This window comes from Dunckerocampus dactyliophorus, chromosome 14, assembly GCF_027744805.1.
Source record: "Dunckerocampus dactyliophorus isolate RoL2022-P2 chromosome 14, RoL_Ddac_1.1, whole genome shotgun sequence".
Classification (NCBI taxonomy): Eukaryota; Metazoa; Chordata; class Actinopteri; order Syngnathiformes; family Syngnathidae; genus Dunckerocampus; species Dunckerocampus dactyliophorus.
In genome coordinates, this window is record NC_072832.1 from 12,812,520 (window position 1) to 12,832,388 (window position 19,869).

At 39.5% G+C, this 19,869-nt stretch overlaps 2 protein-coding genes across 7 annotated transcripts in view; both read right to left on the bottom strand.

The window, feature by feature from the left end:
• itga9 (integrin, alpha 9) overlaps nucleotides 1–10,429 on the bottom strand; it is a 60,005-nt gene extending 49,576 nt beyond the window's left edge. Inside the window, exons 1-5 of the mRNA XM_054798124.1 lie at nucleotides 10,031–10,429; nucleotides 9,735–9,862; nucleotides 7,379–7,485; nucleotides 2,788–2,911; nucleotides 934–1,001 (exon numbers count right to left, since the gene is read on the bottom strand). Of these exons, the coding sequence (XP_054654099.1) occupies nucleotides 934–1,001; nucleotides 2,788–2,911; nucleotides 7,379–7,485; nucleotides 9,735–9,862; nucleotides 10,031–10,218 (615 nt within the window). The 5' untranslated portion in view covers nucleotides 10,219–10,429. The remainder of the gene's footprint in view (nucleotides 1–933; nucleotides 1,002–2,787; nucleotides 2,912–7,378; nucleotides 7,486–9,734; nucleotides 9,863–10,030) is intronic.
• A 910-nt stretch (nucleotides 10,430–11,339) lies between these two features.
• Nucleotides 11,340–19,869, bottom strand: part of golga4 (golgin A4) — a 30,993-nt gene continuing 22,463 nt past the window's right edge. For 4 of the 6 annotated variants that reach the window (XM_054798677.1, XM_054798675.1, XM_054798673.1 and 1 more), the window contains 9 exons: nucleotides 19,690–19,811; nucleotides 19,340–19,470; nucleotides 19,033–19,119; nucleotides 17,721–17,741; nucleotides 16,923–16,991; nucleotides 16,495–16,570; nucleotides 13,723–13,820; nucleotides 12,506–12,592; nucleotides 11,341–11,924 (listed from right to left, as the gene is read on the bottom strand). In XM_054798677.1, the coding sequence (XP_054654652.1) occupies nucleotides 11,907–11,924; nucleotides 12,506–12,592; nucleotides 13,723–13,820; nucleotides 16,495–16,570; nucleotides 16,923–16,991; nucleotides 17,721–17,741; nucleotides 19,033–19,119; nucleotides 19,340–19,470; nucleotides 19,690–19,811 (709 nt within the window). In that variant the 3' untranslated portion in view covers nucleotides 11,341–11,906. Of the gene's footprint in view, nucleotides 11,925–12,505; nucleotides 12,593–13,722; nucleotides 13,821–16,494; nucleotides 16,571–16,922; nucleotides 16,992–17,720; nucleotides 17,742–19,032; nucleotides 19,120–19,339; nucleotides 19,471–19,689; nucleotides 19,812–19,869 lie in introns of all 6 variants that reach the window. The other 2 variants (XM_054798674.1, XM_054798676.1) reach the window with 2 other exon arrangements.

Here is a 19,869-nt window from a genome sequence, read left to right on the forward strand (position 1 = left end):
TTGGCTGTCTGAAACAGATTAATTGAATTTACATTATTTCTTATGGGAAAAATTGATTCAGTTTTTGCACGTCATCTTGGTTTTCGACAATAACTTTTGTACATTTTATCAAACCATTGTCTGTACAAGGTTTCATGTCAACAAATGGAATGAACTGTGTTCCTCATGGGATTAACAAAGTATAATTTAACATTATGCTTTTGTACTGTATAATCTAAGGTTATACTTGTACTGTACTGTATCTATCCATCCAGGTATTGCTCATAAAAACAAGTAGATTATGTAAAACGGCGCATTTTATTATCTATTGAGGAAAGTTAATTTAAGATGAAGACATGTGTCAACCTTACTAAATTGAGTGTGATTGTGAAATTGTGCATTTTTTTTTTTCACCATGTCCCCTCGGGGGCTCCATACCTGAGCACCATCGGTAACGAATTACAGATTTGTAGGCAGATTTTTACACATAAGAAAAGTGTGCTGTTTGCTTTGCTCACTTTAGCGTCACTTTGTCTGTTTAAGGCTCCAGTAGAGTTTGCACAGAAAGCTATTGTGCTGCAGCAGATGATGTCATCTGTCAGAAGTGCATCTCTGCTATATTGAGAAAAGGGAAACGCGTGTTTTCTTAATCGCTTTATCTGGTGGAGCCACCCCAGAGGTGAAGTAAGGCTGCTGCAGCCAAAGGAAACATAAGCACGCCGTTATCAGGAAACAATGAATGTGTTGCAAGTTAGATTTTCCATATCTTAAAAATCTAAATATTCTCATGAACCCACAGTCAGTCAAACAGTAAAAACGGATTCAGCAGTGTTCAAATAAAACACTTTTAAGCAATCATGTGAGGCAATGTAACTCATATTAAGTATATAAAATGAAAACATGAAATACACATCATTTCGGCGATTAAGAAGATGAACAAGTCCTGTTACTGACCTCCATAAAAACTCCCGCAATCCCAGCTTGGCAGGAGCCGTGCTCTTCCCCATACTTCTGCTTATAATCTGGACACAAAAAACCCAAACAAACCACAAATTATTTCACTGTGTGCTTGATCCAGCATTTATTGGAGTTTTCTCTCTTTGGATTCCATATGGAGATAGTCAAAGAGCTAGTCCCATCCAAGACCAGTCTGGGGGAGCAGAAGCGGGAAAGGTTAAAGCAGATATGAATTTGCATCCCAGATCACAAATCAGTGACTCAGTGACTGGGTGGAGGGAGCGAGAATTGGACCGCCAACCTTCCCGTTTCTGGATGACCTGCTCTACCTCTTGAGCAAATGACTCAACAAACAGCCATTATTATATAAAATATCTGACAACACAAGTTGGTACCAAGATAAATGTGTCTTGCATAGAGTCAAATATGTAGTGTCATGGTCTGGGGCTGCATGAGTGCTGCCGACACTGGTTCATTGAGGGAAAGATGAATTCCAACATGTACCGTGTACTTTCTGAAGCAGAGCATGATCTCCTCCCATAGGAACTGTGCCACACGGCAGTTTTTCAACATGATAAGGAGCCCCAACACACCTCAAAGACAGTACGTGCCTTGCTGATGAGTTTATTCTGGCCTCATATAAAGTCAATAATGATAACGTAGCTACCAGAAAGTTATGTGCGAGCTTAAGAATTCTGTGTTGTCCGACTGTCTGTGAAGCCGTGAACCCGACAGGCTAAGTGCTCGTATGTGTGTGTGTGTGTGTGTGTGTGGAGCTGCAAGTGTTGACATACAGTAGCTGTTTGCTGATATTCTTCTAGCTACATTTGGTGATAATTCTTTTCGCGTAGTTGCATATTAAAGCAAACAGAGCTCTGGGATTGGTATTGGAATTGTATCGGTATTGGCAGATATTCAAATTCAGGTATCAGGATCGCATCAAAAGTGAAAATATGTGGATCGGTACATCCCTGGTGGCAATCCCATATGACCATGCTCACCCCACAGAGTGGGGTGTGTAAAGTGATGAGACTATCTTGAGAATTTTGAATTTAATTTGGGAGTAGAAAGAATGGAGTCCCACCCTCTACCCAACTGAACTTGTGAGTGATCAACACAACCATTTAGATAAACTTGTGATGACACCTGGTTAAGAAATGGAATGCCGTCCCACAGCAGTGTGGCCAGCATGAGGTGGTGGTGTGTGTATGGTTCTTGCACACAAGGCTTCTGACTGTTAAAAGTAACAGTTTGTTTGGTTTCGTTCTGTTGAGACTTTAATCATCCAATCCACCAAAGAACACCAAACAAGAGTCAATGGCAACAGCAGAATAAGATGTTTGGCACATGTCACATGGGTGTAACACACATACTCATCCCATTTTCACAAAATGCACGCTCCTTGCAAATGGGGCTTCATTTAAAAGGCAAATAAACCCAGTGGTATAAAATGTATTAGCAAAAAGCACAGATGTTTCTTAAAATTATGTGTTTATCTTTTTAAAGTAGTGGGCAAATCTCCCAGGCTGACCAAACTGACACATGCTCTTTGTGAGTTGGACTTGAGGAGGGGAGATCACACTTCACTCTACTTGTTTTCAGAGGCTCACAAGAAAACGTGTGGTTCCATGATGGCTCCATACACACAAATCACATGACAACAGTGTACGCATGAGGGGATAAAAGCATATAGGGGTATTATTAAACTCCCATTGGCTTTTGCTTTTAATGTGTACAATAATGACGCAATGTTGTGGGCTCTCTATGCTAAGAGATGAGAAACATCATGTAGTAAATAAGAAGAGAGGGGAAGTACCATGACCAAATTAGGGCTAAAGGTTCCCACTGTACCTTCATAACAAGGAATGAGGGGCCGCGTCCTGCCCTGGAGATTTGGCTGGATGATGGAGCAGTACCCATGTGGGAGAATATGCTCTGAGTCGTAGTAGACGTTTTTCCAGCGATGAGCACAAGCCTGTGGGAAATAAAACAACAACTTCTGTTCAGTCTGTGCACACAACACAGATTGACCTCAGCTTCACTGTATTTGTTCAAGCCTGCTCTCTCACTGGGCTGGAGTCAGTGCGTCTCAGTGGATGTGGAACCATCTTTAATGAGCGGACGGCTTCACTCCGCAGGGTGCATGTCTGAAATACAGCCCTAACGGCGTTGTGGAGAGAAGTGTGTCCAATTTAAGAAATAGAAAAGCTTAAAGCAACAGTGTGTAAGAATTTGACCTTAAAATAACAACTTGTAAATCATTTGGTGGGTACGCTGGCTTGTAATAAAGAGACAACATCCCTTTCAATGTCATGGTGACCCCAGATCACTTATTTTGTATTAGCACTAGTAGTAGTTGTCCTAAGTTGGCAGACTAGCCAAGACAGCTCTCATAATGGGTTAGAGCTAGCATCCATGCTAAGTCGTGTGCAGTTAATTTCTTCAGTTAGATATTGGACATTCACTGTAATGTGAATTGTTAAAATAATGGAAGCCCATGGAGTTATATAAACAGTTTAAAAAGGTTGTGGTAAGAGTCCTTACAAAATAATTGTACCAGTAGGTCAGAAGGCATTGTTTTCTTTGATTTGAAAAGTAGCAAATTCAATATCAAAATAAATTCACGCAAATTCTTTACAAGTTACTGCTTTGACAATTTGTTACAATGCCTTAAACAATGAATAACAATTTGCAATTGGAGGGGGAAGCCTGGCTGCAATAAATAAATAATAAATATTAAATTAAATGAAATGTCAATCAAATGGAATGGAGCATGAGATTGGTGGTAGAAGGGAACAACTTAGTCGATACTCCAGCATCAAAACAGGGGTAACAAAATGACTTGAAACTGATATAAAAAAGACGACATCGCAAATGGCGGCAGTGCTGTGTCATGTTCTTGTTCAGTGAGAGCCTTGGAAGAAACATCTGCCAAGCAGTCACTACACTTCCCCCCTGTCGTGCTGTAACGTGAGCTCATCCTGAAAAAAATAATAGTGTAAAAAAAAAAAAAAAGCCGCACAGCAACACGTGGGCTATGAAAAGCCATCGCATTTTGTATTGTGTACCTTTAAGACAGTCGCAACATGTTGCAGCCAAAGGTTATGTAAGTTCTCACTCGCATTCCTGACTAACATGGTCTGTAGAGCCAGGGGTTAGTTTGAAAGTAGTGCCACTAGATTCCACAAATGTGTATAAAACACATCGTACACGTTTAACAGCCATCCAAATGGACCTGGAGATCTTCACAAAGAGATTCCAGTCATGTTTCTTCCCTCAAGAGCAAGTTAGTCAGAAGCCAATGAGTGTTTACTGCAAATCTAAGAGACTGAGAAAGATTTTGCAACTTGCTTCCACTGCCTTACCCACCTACCCACTATGAGAAGTGCTTGGTGGTTCAGAGAGACACCAAACAAACCTGCTTATCTATATTATAGGAACTACTCTTTTCCATTGCATGTGTTTTTGACAGTCCTCACTCCACCCATGCAAAAAATCAGGAGTGTTTCACATCATTATGTAAACACACACCAGTTTCCAAATCAGTTTCAGGAGGGTTTTAGCTCTCTATTCAACAGAAAACCATTGGGTGGAAATGGACCTTACACATCTCACTATGAGGAATTGGAACTTCCTGATTTGTACCAGGCCGTATAATAATGATGAAATATGATCATATTGTGAAAGCTTGTTTTAGGAAAACATTGTTTTAAAGTTATAAAACAAAAAAAATATCTTGTAATGACCTTGAAATTGAGCAGTTTCATGTATTTCCATAAGTCCCCTATAAAGGGTTCAATTTAAGACGAAATAATGGAACATCTGATTTGTGGGGATGTAAATCTCTTTGTGGTAGATGATTCGATACGCTTCTAGATACACGGATACTAGTGACGTCCGTTATTGCCTTTTTTGCCAATACCCGATATTGTCAAACTCTCAATTTCCGATTCCGATATCAACTGATACCGATATGTGTAACATCATATCATATCTACCTATCTATCTATCTATCTATCTATCTATCTATCTATCTATCTATCTATCTATTCATCCATCCATCCATCTACCAAGTGTACGTTTCCGGGTCATGAGGTTGCTGTAGCCACTTAGCTGTTGCTAAAGAAAATGTGTGTTGTGGAGTTGTGTGGAGAGTAAACTGATTGGTGCCATCTACCTTGACTCCTGTCTCGTGAATCGCATCTCTACATTTGGTGACCCTCGACGTGGGTAAAAATGTCGACTGACAACAGAGACGAAATCGTGGCGGCGTCGCTACAAGCTAATGAGTCAGCTAACGTCGGTGCAATCTGCGGCACACCCACGCCCGTTGTTACAACATAGCAAGCCCACTTCCAACTGCAAGAAATAACACAGGACGTGACAAAGTATTTCCACATATTGCCGCCGCTGGAGACTGATTTGGTACAATTCGGGGTCAAATCTTCGGTGTAGGTATGATTCTAATGTCACATGCATGACACCTCAGTTTAGCGAGCATCAAATGATTGATTCTGGGTGTAGGTTTCGCTTTTTCTTTGTTGTTTGTTGTGTTTTTTTAAATTGCAACATCCACAAGAAGGACTAGAAGACGAGAAGAAGATGCACGAAGTGATCAAACTCACATTCAATAACCCCAGTGTCACTATTGAACAAAGTTAAAGAAGTAATTTGCTGTTTTACTAAATCAGTGGTTAACTTCTTAGTAAAAATGTTCTAAAAGTGACATTTCTACATGATGCGTACCAGAGTGATGTGATTCCATTGGACTGCACATTTATTTGACATTCATTTGTCATTAAAGTTCATGTTTTTTTGTGTTACTGCAATGGTTAACTTATTTTTACACTTGTGTGACAAGTACAAATGTTCTAAAAGCTCTAAAATTTCTGAGGTACATGTGAGGTACTGTGAGGTGATTATACTGCGCATTAAATCTTTTTCATTCGCCATTAAAATGTTTTTTCTGTTTTACTGCAATGGTTAACTTCTTTTTACACTTGTGTGTCAAGTAAGAATGTCATACAATAAGATCTGTTAAGACCATGGCATTTCACTTTGTGTTTTTTGTTTTAATACAATGGATAACTTTTTTTTACACTTGCATGACAGTTACTAATATAAAAGTGTTACTTTAAAACAGGGGTGGCCAGTACGTCGATTGCGAGCTACCGGTAGATCGCCATGGTAGTTTGGGTTGATCGCATAAACGTCACTTTGTAGTCATATGACATCAGTGAGCTGACATTAAGCTCCCCTCCTGATTCGCTCCTGCTCCCGCGGAGATTTCATCTTCATTATTCTGATTACGGATAAACTAGCTCAGCGGTAAGATGCTTATATCTATTACAAACGTTACCTGTTCACTTGTAGCAGCTAGGTATGTACAAAAACAAGTCTACTATTTGATGGCGTTGCTTCACATCATGAACTCTACCAAAAAGATTTTTTTACACGTCCGCTTCTTAAACTATTATTTCATGATGAAATGGAAAATGTGCCCATCGCTGAAACCTTTTTAATATGTTGCCTCGACTTGGGCGCCATTGTCAATTGCTTGTATATCAGTAGTGTTTGATAGAAAATGCTAATTGGATGTACCTAATACATGACCTGTGTGTCGTAATGAACGTTACGTAGCTATTTTTACTGACATATTACCAGTACTCAGGTTATGTACACAAGTATTGAGGAACTATGTGTAATTAGCTTTACTGCAATATTGAATATAATTATGATATCAACTACTCTGATTACCTGTAAACTTAGAAAATGTGAATGTGAAATACTAATCATTAATATTTACGGTTGGATTTTATATATATGTTTTATAGAAAGAAGTACCTCATTTTGATTTATAACTTGCATCCTGAAAAAGTGCATGCACACCTGATGTACATGTATAACGTATATAAATACGTACTCATATTTTCTATATATATAGTAGGAGGTAGATCTTTGGGACTTGGACATTTTAAAAGTAGCTCGCAGGCTGAAAAAGTGTGAGCACCCCTGGTTTCAAACATTGCCTGTGCAATTAATAAAGGTTTTATGGTATATATTCTGGACTGGATAAAAAAAACACTTTGAACAGTTGAAAGGTTTCACTGCCTTGCTAAAAGGCACTTTAAAGTATTTTTGCCATATTTTTCATCTTGCCACATAATGATTCATAGCTCCACAGTCCTGATTGATTGAAGTGCTGTTCTGTTTTTTACCGTATAAGGACTGTACTCCTTCTTCTGCTCCATATGAAAAGTGCGTTGAGAGAATTTTAGTCATAAATCGGTGGCATATAAATAAAATAGAAGACAACTCAAGGCGCCTCAGGCATATAATCCGCCACTATAGGAGGCAGATGTGATGTTGAGACACATGATGGTACTATTTTTGAAACAATGATGTTGTTATAATCAGACCCAGTTCTCATTAATCAACTCACCAGTATTCTGCCGTCGGCTCTGTTCTGGCGGGCCAGGCTTACTCCCATCCACTCGTCGTCTCTGTCCCCTTGGCACGTCTTCCCACAGGACTCTCTGGGCTTGTTTCCTGATGGACAATAAAAGCAGTTTGTAGACGTCACAGCAGGAAGACAAAGGACGGTGGGGGGACTTGTCTGCTATTGTCCAACTATTTGGTTCTGGCTTGTCAGATTGGCAAACAGTATCTTGACACTTTAAAAACAGCTGCGGGACACTAAGAGAACACATTCATGGTGACAAGGGGCATGGATGATTCTGAGATGGTTCTTCAAGCATTACGACATGTCCTCATGTAAAGTCTCTGTCATACCTTCTTATTTTTTCTTTACCAAATGGCAAATATCTAAATATCTAAATTACTTACTGGAAAAAAAAACACTAGACAAAGATCCTATAAATGACAACAACGATGTGCTGACTTTAAGAACCTAGTACAAAGCAGCTACTCAAAGATCCTCTATAGCAGTGTCATAGTCGCGTAGCCCTTCAGACATTTGACTTGAAGCCATTTACCGCCTACTCCTGCACTTTCAAACAACATAAAACATTTTTAAAATCTTCATTAACTTGAAAAATAGAAGATGATTAATCAATTGTATATTTAGTAAGTAATTCAGGTTAAGAAATTTGTATTTTGCATGGTCAAATTTTGATCAAGGTTTCACATGAGCACTGCTAAATTGACAAAGTATTTGTCCTACATAGCTTTTATTTCAGCCGGATGTTGGGATCCTTCCGTTTGAATGGGTTTAACTTTGAAGCTCCACTTTTGTCCACTCGCAATCGCTATGATTTGAGTCTGCATTTTAATTTGATACCAAATTAAAAGGGAAAGTTTATCAAACATGATAAAGCAGTATCCATTACAGAAACACCAGCGATAAAGCATCATTTTAGGGGGAATCTCCACTCTCTCATCCTGACACGCACATACATTGACAGGTTTTCACAATGAGGAGATTGGAACACCAATATAAATTAAATCTACAAGATTAAACACTCTTAATACACAATCATCAAACTTACTCACTTGTTCATATAGCGCACACAGATCAATGAAGAACTTCATGTTGCCTCCTTCCTTCTTTCTGCTCTGACTGTGCGCTCTGTGCTGCGAGGCGTTCAGGCACACTCATAATTGTTAGTGTTAGGTGCTAATTGTTTTAAATTTTTATTTGCGTACCCCCATGACAATTGGCGTACCCCACTTTGGAAACCTAGGCTCTATACGACAAGAGCACTCTGCTGTTTTTAAAGACGTGCTGCAAAATAGTGGTCAAAGATCCAATATATGACAGGAGTGTTCTGTTGTCTTTCAGGACCTACTGCAAAAAAGTTAGTCAGAGATCCTCTATATAACAGGAGCGATGTGCTGTCTTAAGGACCTACTGCAAAAACACTAGTCAAAGATCCACTAGATGATAAAAACACTGTTGTGCCTTTAAGAAGATGCGAGTGTCTTCGTCACATACCCATGAATGCACAGGCAACAGTGCGCAGGGATACGGTGGAAGACAAATATAACGGCGGGTATTTTGTGAGGTTTCTTTTTTTTTTGTGATACAAATGTATTAATCTTTTGAACGCATATTGTTTTGAGAAGCCAAACTCTTTACTTAATTGTCCCCAGCAACTAAGCGGAACTATGTTCTTCATCACAGAAATCTGACCAGAACTGGACTTACCAAGTGGGGGGGTAAGTCGCTGTTAATGGACTACACTGCTGATGGGGATGTCATACAACTTCATGTCAAAAAATCCAAACTATCCCTTTAAGGATGTAGCGAGTGCTCCGGTGCTTTTAGGAATATGCCGCAAAAACGTAAGTTGCAACACTTTTAAACTGAATGGGCCGGTCTGGTGTCATTCATGGGTGGCATTTGGCCTATGGGCCGCCAGTTAGAGACTCTTTGACATGATTATGCTGAACTACAGTAAAAGGTGTTAATTGTGCAATGTGCAGGATGGAAATCATCAAGTAGTATTTCTCCCATGTTTTTGGCATCACATGTTTGATATTAAAACCATTCATCCACCACAGAACAGACCTGGTGGACTGAGGGTGGTCGAAGCTCAACTTTTTGGCTCTTCTTCATAAAAATAGTAGCCAGAAAACATATCAAGTTTATCCAAACAACAACCTTTGCACAGAGAAGTCATTTGTCTCATGTGAATGTTGTAAGTTCTCCACTAAAAACAATAGAAAGGTGTGTATTATTTAGATAAAAAACAGATGTTTGGCGGAATTTATATACAGTAGGCCTTGAATAAGAATTAAGTGTTGTCACAATAGATGCTGCAGCAGGACTGACTGACCTCGTCCCATATCCATCTCTGTGCAGCGACGCTCAGGGTTGCTGTGAACCCGACACTTGAACACAGCACCAGGAGAGTGCACAGAACTACTGTAGGTAGAGTTGGCCCTGGGTGCCCCCACTATGACCCTGCACACATCAGGAAAGGGGAGATCATGTCAAGCCATTGAAATGCATGCATAAAATGTAAAGTCATGTTCATTGAGCATCCCTCGGTATCATCATGAGTCTTTACATTCATAGTGGATGAAGCCAACAAGCACTATTATTCAGTATTGTGACAAAACAGGGACTCACCAGCGTGTGTTGTCATGATAATGCTCCAGCACAGAGTAGCCAAAAAAACTAGAATTAGGTCCACGGAACACCACAGGATGGTCTAAGTCTATATTGTAAGAGAAACAAACTGAAATTGAAAGGCACACATATAAAACCGCTTGTACTCCTGTTTTTTGTCTTCGACGAGGAGCCATCCCTTTGCGCATCGTGCGTAATTACGCAGTAACAGCGTCCAAAAGTATTGAAAAAATACAACGTTTTTAGTCACTGGATCAAAAAGTTCCACAACTCAATTCCTCGCTTTATCGTCGTACGTAGACAGTAATGGAGGAGGAAAGTTATGGTCCAGAGAATAACGGTGCGTCAGCTAGTCTCCATTCTGCGCGTCCATCTGACAAAGTTGCTAGCTGCACTCTGGCTGCTTGCCGCCGAGATAACTGTGCGGTTGTCCACAACGCCAAGCTCACATGACGTATCCGAGACGGGACAGGAAGTACTGTAAGTGAGCGACAAAATAAAAGCACGTGTTGGTGGTGATCTTGAAAGCAGCAGCGGTTGAGGTATGACTTTTACTGTGATAGGAATTGGGACTTGTTACATTTCACGCAACAAGTTGTTTGTTGTCAAATGAAATGAGGGCGTACTGCTGCCCTCTAACGGTATTCCACTGATGCTGCACAGTTACAACCTATAAATTAAACATATTAAATTAATAAAAATATATTATATACAATTTTGTAGTTACATCAAGTGAACTATGAGTGAAACGATTCAAATTTGACTACAAATTAGGGGATTATTTAAATGAAACCATCGTTTCTCTCCTCTCCTGATAATTGCAGTTATTTTTATTTATTTTTTTAAGCCAAATGAACAAATGAAAAAGAGACAATAATGAGGATAGCTTTGTCTAATGTGACAGATGATACCAATATAGTACTAATAAGAGTCCTGTATTCTAGTGGAATGCATGCATAAACACTGGAAACATGTAAAATTAAAGTGTATACAGGTGTTTGGGGTCTAAATCACACTTGCTATAAAAGCTTTATGTGTATACTTATATCCTGAAAGCGTGTAAGGCAGCCAACAACCAGAGCCAAATTCTCTCAATGATGACAAAACTGAGCAATAAAGAGGGTCCTTATTTCAGCATAATGAAATGTGTTTCTCATGCGTAAATGTGCCCTTTCGGCTATATGACAACATGGTCCATTGACACGGTGTGTTCTGTATCTATTTCAAGATAGATTGTTATCATACTTTAACCTGCGAAAGACAAACAAGAGGGAGAATGAAAGCCGACAGATGTTCTGTAAATAAGATTTAATTTGTTATACAGAAAACGTATAGCAAGTGATATAGAGCCCTATAGTACAGTTTCATTTTTTTAATACAAATTACAGTGTGTTTTAGGAATACAATATAATGCTTGGGGAGAAAAAAGAAAGGTCCACATGGTGCTAACTAAAATGTGTAGTGAGTACACAGTTAAAGGGTCATTTACAGTTTTTGCAAAGGAAAGGGTCCAGATGACAGCACAACACAAAAAAAAGCAACCATCAGCACTGATATGTGATAACAGAATCATTTATTGCACACGCCAATCCATATAAACAGATTCAAGAATAAGAATAACACCGGTATCTAAAAGATTATAAATTAATCTCAAAGTAAAATGTGGATTCATGGAAGATATGTGTTTCTGGTATATGTCCCTCATACTTTTAGCTTCTACCCCCGTCGCACTTAAAGTGTAGCCATTCATTCACGCATACATTAATTCATTCATACACACACAAATATATAACATAAGCAATGCAGAGAGAAGGGTTTGATTAAATCCTTGGCAGTCTTCCCCTTCGGCAGCAGCAGTTTCATCTTAAAGACTCGCTCAGACGCTTAACCAAGGCTGAAAGAGACAAACATGAACACATGCCTCATTTGTCTTCAATTCTTTACCATAAACTGTCTTACAGCACGTCAACAGTCGTGTCAAGACTAGAAATAGAACTTAACACAATCAGAAAAAGTGCTCAGTGCAATAAGGTAATACAATTAAATAAATACTGTATCAAATGGTTTCATTCACTCCGGCAGTATTTAGCTTAGGGTATTAAGCTTATATTTAGGACAGGGAGTTAAAATGTTACTTTAAACATTTCAAAAGGGTGAGTAGTTTTACTTTATTTTAGTATTATTATGCAGAGGTTAACTTCTCTTTATACTTGTGTAACAGGAAGTTATAATGTTACTCAAAACATTGCCCGTGCGTCTTCAAAGGATGATTCATTTTACTTAGTTACATTGTACAGTGGTTAAGGTCTATTTAGACTTGTATGACAGGAAGTTAAAAGGTCAACCAGCATAACCAAACTCTTTTGCAGTGCTCTTGTGCTCATCTATTGTGTACCATTCTAGCTGACTTATTTTATATATGTTATACAAAATTTCAAACAACGGAGCTCATAAGTAAAAACAGAAAGGTTTTACCATTACTTTTGACTCCTCTTTGTCCAAAACCTTTTGAGCTTGGTCCGGAGGAAACTTGAGCATGGAAGTAATCACTTTGGCCATCGTCTATGAGTGAAATCAACAAATAAAATAATGCAAGTTAATTTTGTAGTGTAGAAACATAGTGCACACACACACACACACACACACATTCAATTTAAAAGAGACACTTCTGAGACTATTAAGTAAGAGAAAAAACATTATGTGCATAATCAACAGCAGGCCTATGTGCCAGGGTGCATGCACTAAGCCATAAACATAGGGATAATCAGGAACAGGGCTGCTACACAGAGAAACCCAACCGCTTAACTAACAATAAACAACGCCAGCATGTCTTTAAACGTGTGCGTCATGCAAGACATATGTGCTTCGCAGTCTGCCTGCAGGACATCCTGCACATGGAGGAAGGCTGCCATGTTGCTGTTGAGATCGACTGTTGTAAAGCTGCTGGGAAAATCCTGCTGACTTTAGGACCATGTCAACAGCACTGTTAATTTAGGGAGATCAATGTTCATTTGGAGTGGCCACATATTTTGTGCAGCAGACGGCCATCATTGGGCACCCTGGGGTCATTATGTAGTGTTCGAATAAAGTAGTCAGGACAGATTGCAGTCAATGGCCACAGCATTAGGTACACCTGCTGCACGCTGTATCGTGTATTCTGCCTATACTGTAATGCAAATGTGTTTTTATACACCTTTTTGTACCACGACCGTAGTGAATAAGCGGCATCAAAAATAGATGGATGGATGGACACCTTTTGTATTGGATCTCATTAGACTGATGGACTACCTAGTTGGTTTTTTAGCCAGTCAATGAGTGTAGCAGCTTTAAATCAACACAATTAATACAATTTGTATAAATAGTATTTGTGTTACTGGGATAAGTAACTGAAATAAGCGTTTTCGTAATTATGTGGATTTTCCATACCACAGCAAACACAATATTAAAATAATGAACAGAAGACTTGGTTTGCATGAAATGGGCCCGGCAGGGGCAACTTCCATAGTTGTGAATGGTTTGGTTTATTTCAAATATTTTAATAGCTCCATAAAATATAACAGACCACACTTTGGCAACAAGACTACAAGGAAATACAGCAGAAAAAGCAGAAAGCAGAAAACAGAAAAAGGCATTCAACATTGCATGCATTGCCATTTTGTGTATGTATTACAAAAAACAAAAGACAAGCATACTTTTGTTTCCCGTCCCATCATGTACTCAAACAGCACCTTCCTCAAGTACTCCATCTCAGTGGCTTCTGAGAGGGGTTCAGGTTTGTTACGTGCAGCATCTGTGAAAAGAAACCACGTTACTAAATCTAAAAGTGTGAACAGTACGTGATTGAAGCTAATTAGCCAATGACATGGCTCAAGCTGTTACAAATGTGGCTTGTTAATAGATCCCCTACACACCCGGTACTAGTAACCTAATGGGGGCACCTTGCACAGAGGCACGGTTGCAAATTAAACACTAAATAAAACTACAGGTTAGCGAGTCCAAGCTCAGCGTGAACAGGCAGAATGAGTGTAAGGGTATAATGACATTACACCTTTCAAAATCAATGAATAGAAAGTGTAATAACATGTACAGTAGACGGCTATCAACACTTTTACTACTGACATATCCCCATTAAGACTTTACTCTGGAACCATCTGTGCAGCTCTGTGCCTGTTTGGAATAATCATTGAGACGACAACAAAGAGAGAGAGTTCGGTTAAAGGACAGTGAAAAGGTGACAGACATGAGCAAACAAATCTTTGATCTTCTGGCGTGCAGTAATGGCTGACCAATAAATCTCTTACAGCCTTTGGCCTCCTGACCCAATGCTGCTCCACACAAACCACCTTATCTTCTACCTGAAAACATTGCTGACTAATGTGCGAAGCATTTACATACACTGGCCATGTTAGGTACACCTGCAGAATCTAATGAGTTCTTACTGAAAGAAGGGTTACGACTGTAGATTGTAGTGGCGCAGGACTGCATTGTTTCGTACCGTTTCTAATATTGTTCTTATCCATTGAGCAACAAAATCTAAGAAACACCTCTTAGTATGATGCAGTGCAGTTCTACACAAATATCTGGTTGTAGATAACCACAATGTACTCCACCAGACATCCACCAGCTGTTTTCAGTAAACTCTGTACATGTGCCATAAAAGTAAATGCCTCAGAAATCTGGCTTCAATAATGTAAATAATTCAATGCACACAAGACTAAATAATAATTGCTTTTCTTATTACATATATACATTATATATACATACATATACAGTAATCCCTTGCCACATCGTGCTTGGAATTTTGCGTTTTTTAATAATATGCTAATAAATCATGATGTTTCGTGGTTGAATACGCCCTATTAGTAAAAAACAAATATGCATATTTAAGCAAATGTTTCATATTTTGTGGCGAAATTAATCATTTTCAAGCATAAAAATGGCTAAATTAACTAAAATACAAATATATGGCATTAAGAAGACGCATTCAAAGATGTTGTGAAGATGCTCGGCAAAAGGTCCAAGAACTAGACTTGATCGCCCGAATGACAGGCTTTTATCGCAGGTTTGAATGACCTCACAATAGGCACAATAATCCCACATAAAAATCCCTAAGAAAATACTACAAGTACTACTGTTGTGGTCATAACCCACACCAAGATGAAAGACAACTCTGAACCCCCCAAAATCACTTTCATCCTGACTATTTGCCACTGAATTCCCCGAACAGATTTACAGTAACACACAAGAGCAAGAGGCTTATTTATGTCTTAAATGGCTTATTTACTTTTATTATGGCTACTATACTGGGTAATAGGAGTGCAAAGGTGACTTTGGGGGTGCTATGTCATGTCTACAGGGCTCTAATAATGTTCAAAACCATATTTTGAAGGTAAATAAGTTTAATATGCTGTAAAAAAATATTTCAATTATAAATAAAGAATCCTACTTTGCGGAAATTCGCTTAATGAGGGATTACGGTACTGTAAATTATTTCTCTTGAATGGGTGAATAATGAAACCATAACTATAACATTTTATTGAGCAGCCAAATAATGTGTATTACCGCAACATTTAGAAACGCATCCACTGCACACACATTTCAAATTGAATACATGGAAAAAAACATACCAAGCACATTGCATTTTTCAGCCCCTGATATAGGATATCTAATATACAGTTAAAAATGCAAAGATGTGAACATGTTCCAAATAAATCTGATCCGTCTTCTGCATACAAAAAAACAAAACACAGCCGTGGCAGTGGAAGGACAACTAGGAATTATATTGATTCCCTTAGAGGGCTACAATAACAAACATTAGATTATGTAGTTGTACCTAATAAATTGGTTGGTGAGTGTATAATGATGAAATATGTGCAGAGGAAATAGGGGATGTGAGAACTAAGAGTGCCGTGTTGGACACACATTAAGCTCCTCAACCTGCAAAAGCCATTAAATCCAAGGACGGCTGCTTCACAGACAACCCCCTCTCTTCTGACAGCAGCTTCACTTTATTACAGCAGCAGGGAAAGTTTAAAACAGGAGGATAATTCACTTTATCCCTTAATGGGTTTATAATACTGTATACATGAAGATATGGCACTGACTTACAATCCCGTGGGGTTAAGCCACAGCTCTTACATGTCAAACCCTAAACCTTACGTTCTCCTTGACCAAAGCCCAGTACAAACCACAGAGCTCATCCCAGGCCTAAACCACACTCAGCCATATTGTTCTCCAAAGCATTGCTAAACCAGAACACACGGCCGCATGCCACAACGCCCCCACATACTCCTTCTGCAGATCCTGTGCCCCCTCTGATGTGTGAGAAGGATACATGGCTAGTGGCAGTTAAGTTCATAAGCACATGCTCTAGGTGCTGTAGTGCATTTTAGATGCAATTGTTTTGCCAAGGAGAAAAAAGGAAATGGGATCCAGAAGCAGAACTAAGTGATTCAAAGAGTTACCTCTGTGTGTGCTCCCGAGATGAGTAACGACTGCGTTCCGGTGGAAACATTTAATCTTGTCCTCAAGCGAGTGAATCTAAAAAAAAAAAAACAAGCACAGAATCCTATTTAAAATAAAATATGTGACCCAAGCAGGCTCATCTGCTATACTGTATTAGCCTAATTAATAACTGCGACATGCAAGTAGCGTTTTGTTGAGCGGAAGTTTGTGAGAAAAATGATTTAGGGAAAAGAAACGGTGGGAGGTGTTGCTCTGATTGTTTATAGGACTAAAATCAAACGTAAACAGATGTGCTGTGGAAATAAGTTGAGACAGCAGGAGAGCGGTAGCGCTTTTTGGAAGCTTATGAAATATGGGAACAGACTGCATGAGATTTGCGCTTCACCTGTCCCTGCTAAAAGTGCACATTGCCGGACCAGTTGCTCACCCTCTCAACAAAGCCCTGCTCCTTCAGTCGAGCTTCACTAAGCAGAGTCGTCTTCTCAGCGAGCTGAACCTGTTGTGCAAACGGATGAGCGGAAAGAAGGTGTGAGTATGACTGTGGACAAGGAGGCAATGTCCTGTGTGTTCTTACAAGCCTGGTTATTCACTGATGACAGGCCAAAAATAAAAGTATGTTGGAAAAGATGCAGAGCAGTTTCTCACAAAAATGGGTACAATCACTTTTATTACAACTCATCCAGGTCAGTGTATTCTCAGGGCGTTGAATTGATCACAACTGGACTGTTCAGGTTGTCGTAGAAACGTTTTGCCTCTCATCCGAGCAGGCTTCATCACTTGAGCTTTCCTATCTAGTCCGACTGGTGTCTGTCCCACCTAAATAAATAGCTAATAGCTAAATAGCTCATTTAGATATAATTTAGATGTGCCTGGCCGACAGTCAAACATGGTGGCAGTAGTGTCATTGTCTTTGTCTGTATACCATAAGTGCTGCTGGCACTGCAGAGCTGTGGTTCATTGAAGAAAACATGAATTCCAATTTCATGTATTATTATTCCATGTATCATTGTCCCTTGAGAAGATATAATTAAATGGTTGCTGAAATGTGAGGAGTGTACTCACATTTGTGAAATATGATGGCTATAAAGTAAAAGAATGTGTGTCATAGGTCCAATAAAATGCATATACAGCTTGTATAGTTTCCTGATTCAACAATTTAGTAAATGAGATCTTAAAATATACTATACATAGTGAAACACACACAAACACACACACACACACATACCTGCAATTCCTCAGTGCTCATCTGTGCCAGTGAGAAGAGAAAAAAAGAGTTGGTAATTACAAAGGAACAGAAATCAGTAATAACAATATATTGTCCAAAGTTTCTGCTTACTAACTAGGCAAGATGCTCCACTCATACTGCCACAATATACATTTAATAAAAAAAAAATCCTCTACTTCATTAGGATGAGCAGTGTAATACAACTCAATTGCAGGATGTTTGTCTGGATGGGCATCATCGTACCAGCAATTTTGCCAACCCTTAACGAAACACACACTTTGGACTAATTCTGGAAATACTGGGTTCAACATTAACCCTGGCAGGCAATATGATCCTTGAACGCAAACACACACACGGACCTACAAATTAAATAATTCCCAAATGCACGATTCTGCTGCTGTAATTACTTGCTCAAGTAACACCACTGCAGACAAGGCCACACATAAAAGCCACTGTGTTTAATATGTGCAGGTTTTTCTGACACCCAGGTGCTTTTATTTTGAGAATTATAAGGAGCCACGCCCACTGTCATAATCAGTGGGCTTGAAGGATGTGATGGAGGCTGCTAGATTCCTGTCTGTTACTGAACCATACTCCACGCACTTTGGAACATTGTTGAAACCCTGTTCAAAAGACATGTTTTTCAAGTTACTTTGGAGTGCTGCTGCGCTTTTCAATAGAAAGACACACTGACCCACTGTTTCGGTGACAAATGGTTTGTGAGGCCCTTTTGCAGGGGGAGGCCTCCCTGCGCATAAAACCATACAATCTATCCATAAAGCTGTTACCTCACTGGGGAAATATGCCACAGAGAGAGAAAAAAAATCTGAGTAAAGATAGAAGAATCAAAACTTGGCTCTCATAGGACAACATCACCTGGGTCAAACATCTCCCTGAGGTGCCTTTTGTCCTACCTGGCCGCTGTCCAGTGTGCATTTTCTTGCATGAGCGTGCAGCTGAATGAGGCCCAGGCCTTGAGTCACCTCACAGACTAATAATTAAGAACAGGGACAGAGGGTGGCTTCTGCTACGCAATCTGTCTGTTTTCCAAAAAAAAACATTCCTGAGCGATTCCACTGAACTCCAAAGCTTCCGGCACGCTTTGGAGAGCAGCCACGTGACTGAAGCCAGAGAGACTGATCAGACTGAAGTATGTGAGCAAATTGTCCCTGAGCTCTGATGGAGCACTTCAATTGCAAAGTCAAATGTAGATTTAGCTGATAACTAAGTTAACTTAACTATGAAAGTTATCCATGAGGTTTGAACAAGTGAGCATATTTTCCCAACCTCGGTCGGTCACAAAGTCAAGTACCTCTGAAGTTCCAAGGCTCCGAGCTCTCAACTCCTCCAGTTCTTTTTGTACCTGCCACACTCGGGTTCCCATCTCCTCCTCTCGACTCTGAAGAAAAAGACAACGGCTGAGTCATTTCCTATGTATCAACAGAGCATCACAACTCAAGTATGTCGGTCACATCACTGCCTTATTTCAAAACTCATACCCTCTAGAGACAACATGATCATGAACACTGCCTTGTATAAAAATCACTTCTGATGAAGAAGTGGAACGACTTTTTGGAACGACTAGGGTGGTAGTGGAAGCTGTGATTGATGAACAGTACCTGTATGACATGCTCATATTTCTGAACTGTTCTGTTCAAGTCCTCCTCCCTCTGGGAAACCACCTTCTGCAGTTGAATGGTTTCCTCTTGATGGCTACTGATAAGCTCCGCCTCCACAATCTGGGCCTTAGCTGGACCAATTAAGAGAGAGGCCAGAGATGGCACATTTAACAACACATTCAACAATAGTATATGTGAAAATTCACTTAATTTAGTTCCCCCAGTGTAAAAGGCAAACTATAATTACTGTACACTATTATTCCAGACATGAAATTCAGGTATGATCATCTGATGCACATTTGAGCTGTGACTTGTATGATCATAACATGCTGTCAGGTGAATGATCTCACCAATGGCTTCTTTTACTGCTGTGTCGATCTCTTTCTCTTTCACAGCCAGCTGGGTGTTGAACTCCCGGATTAACTGCTTGATTTCTGATTTGTGCTTCATTTCAGTGTCTTCTAATTCTAATCTGTTGGATCAAAAAGGAGCATGGACACGATTACACAGTTCATTGTTGTGTCATTCAC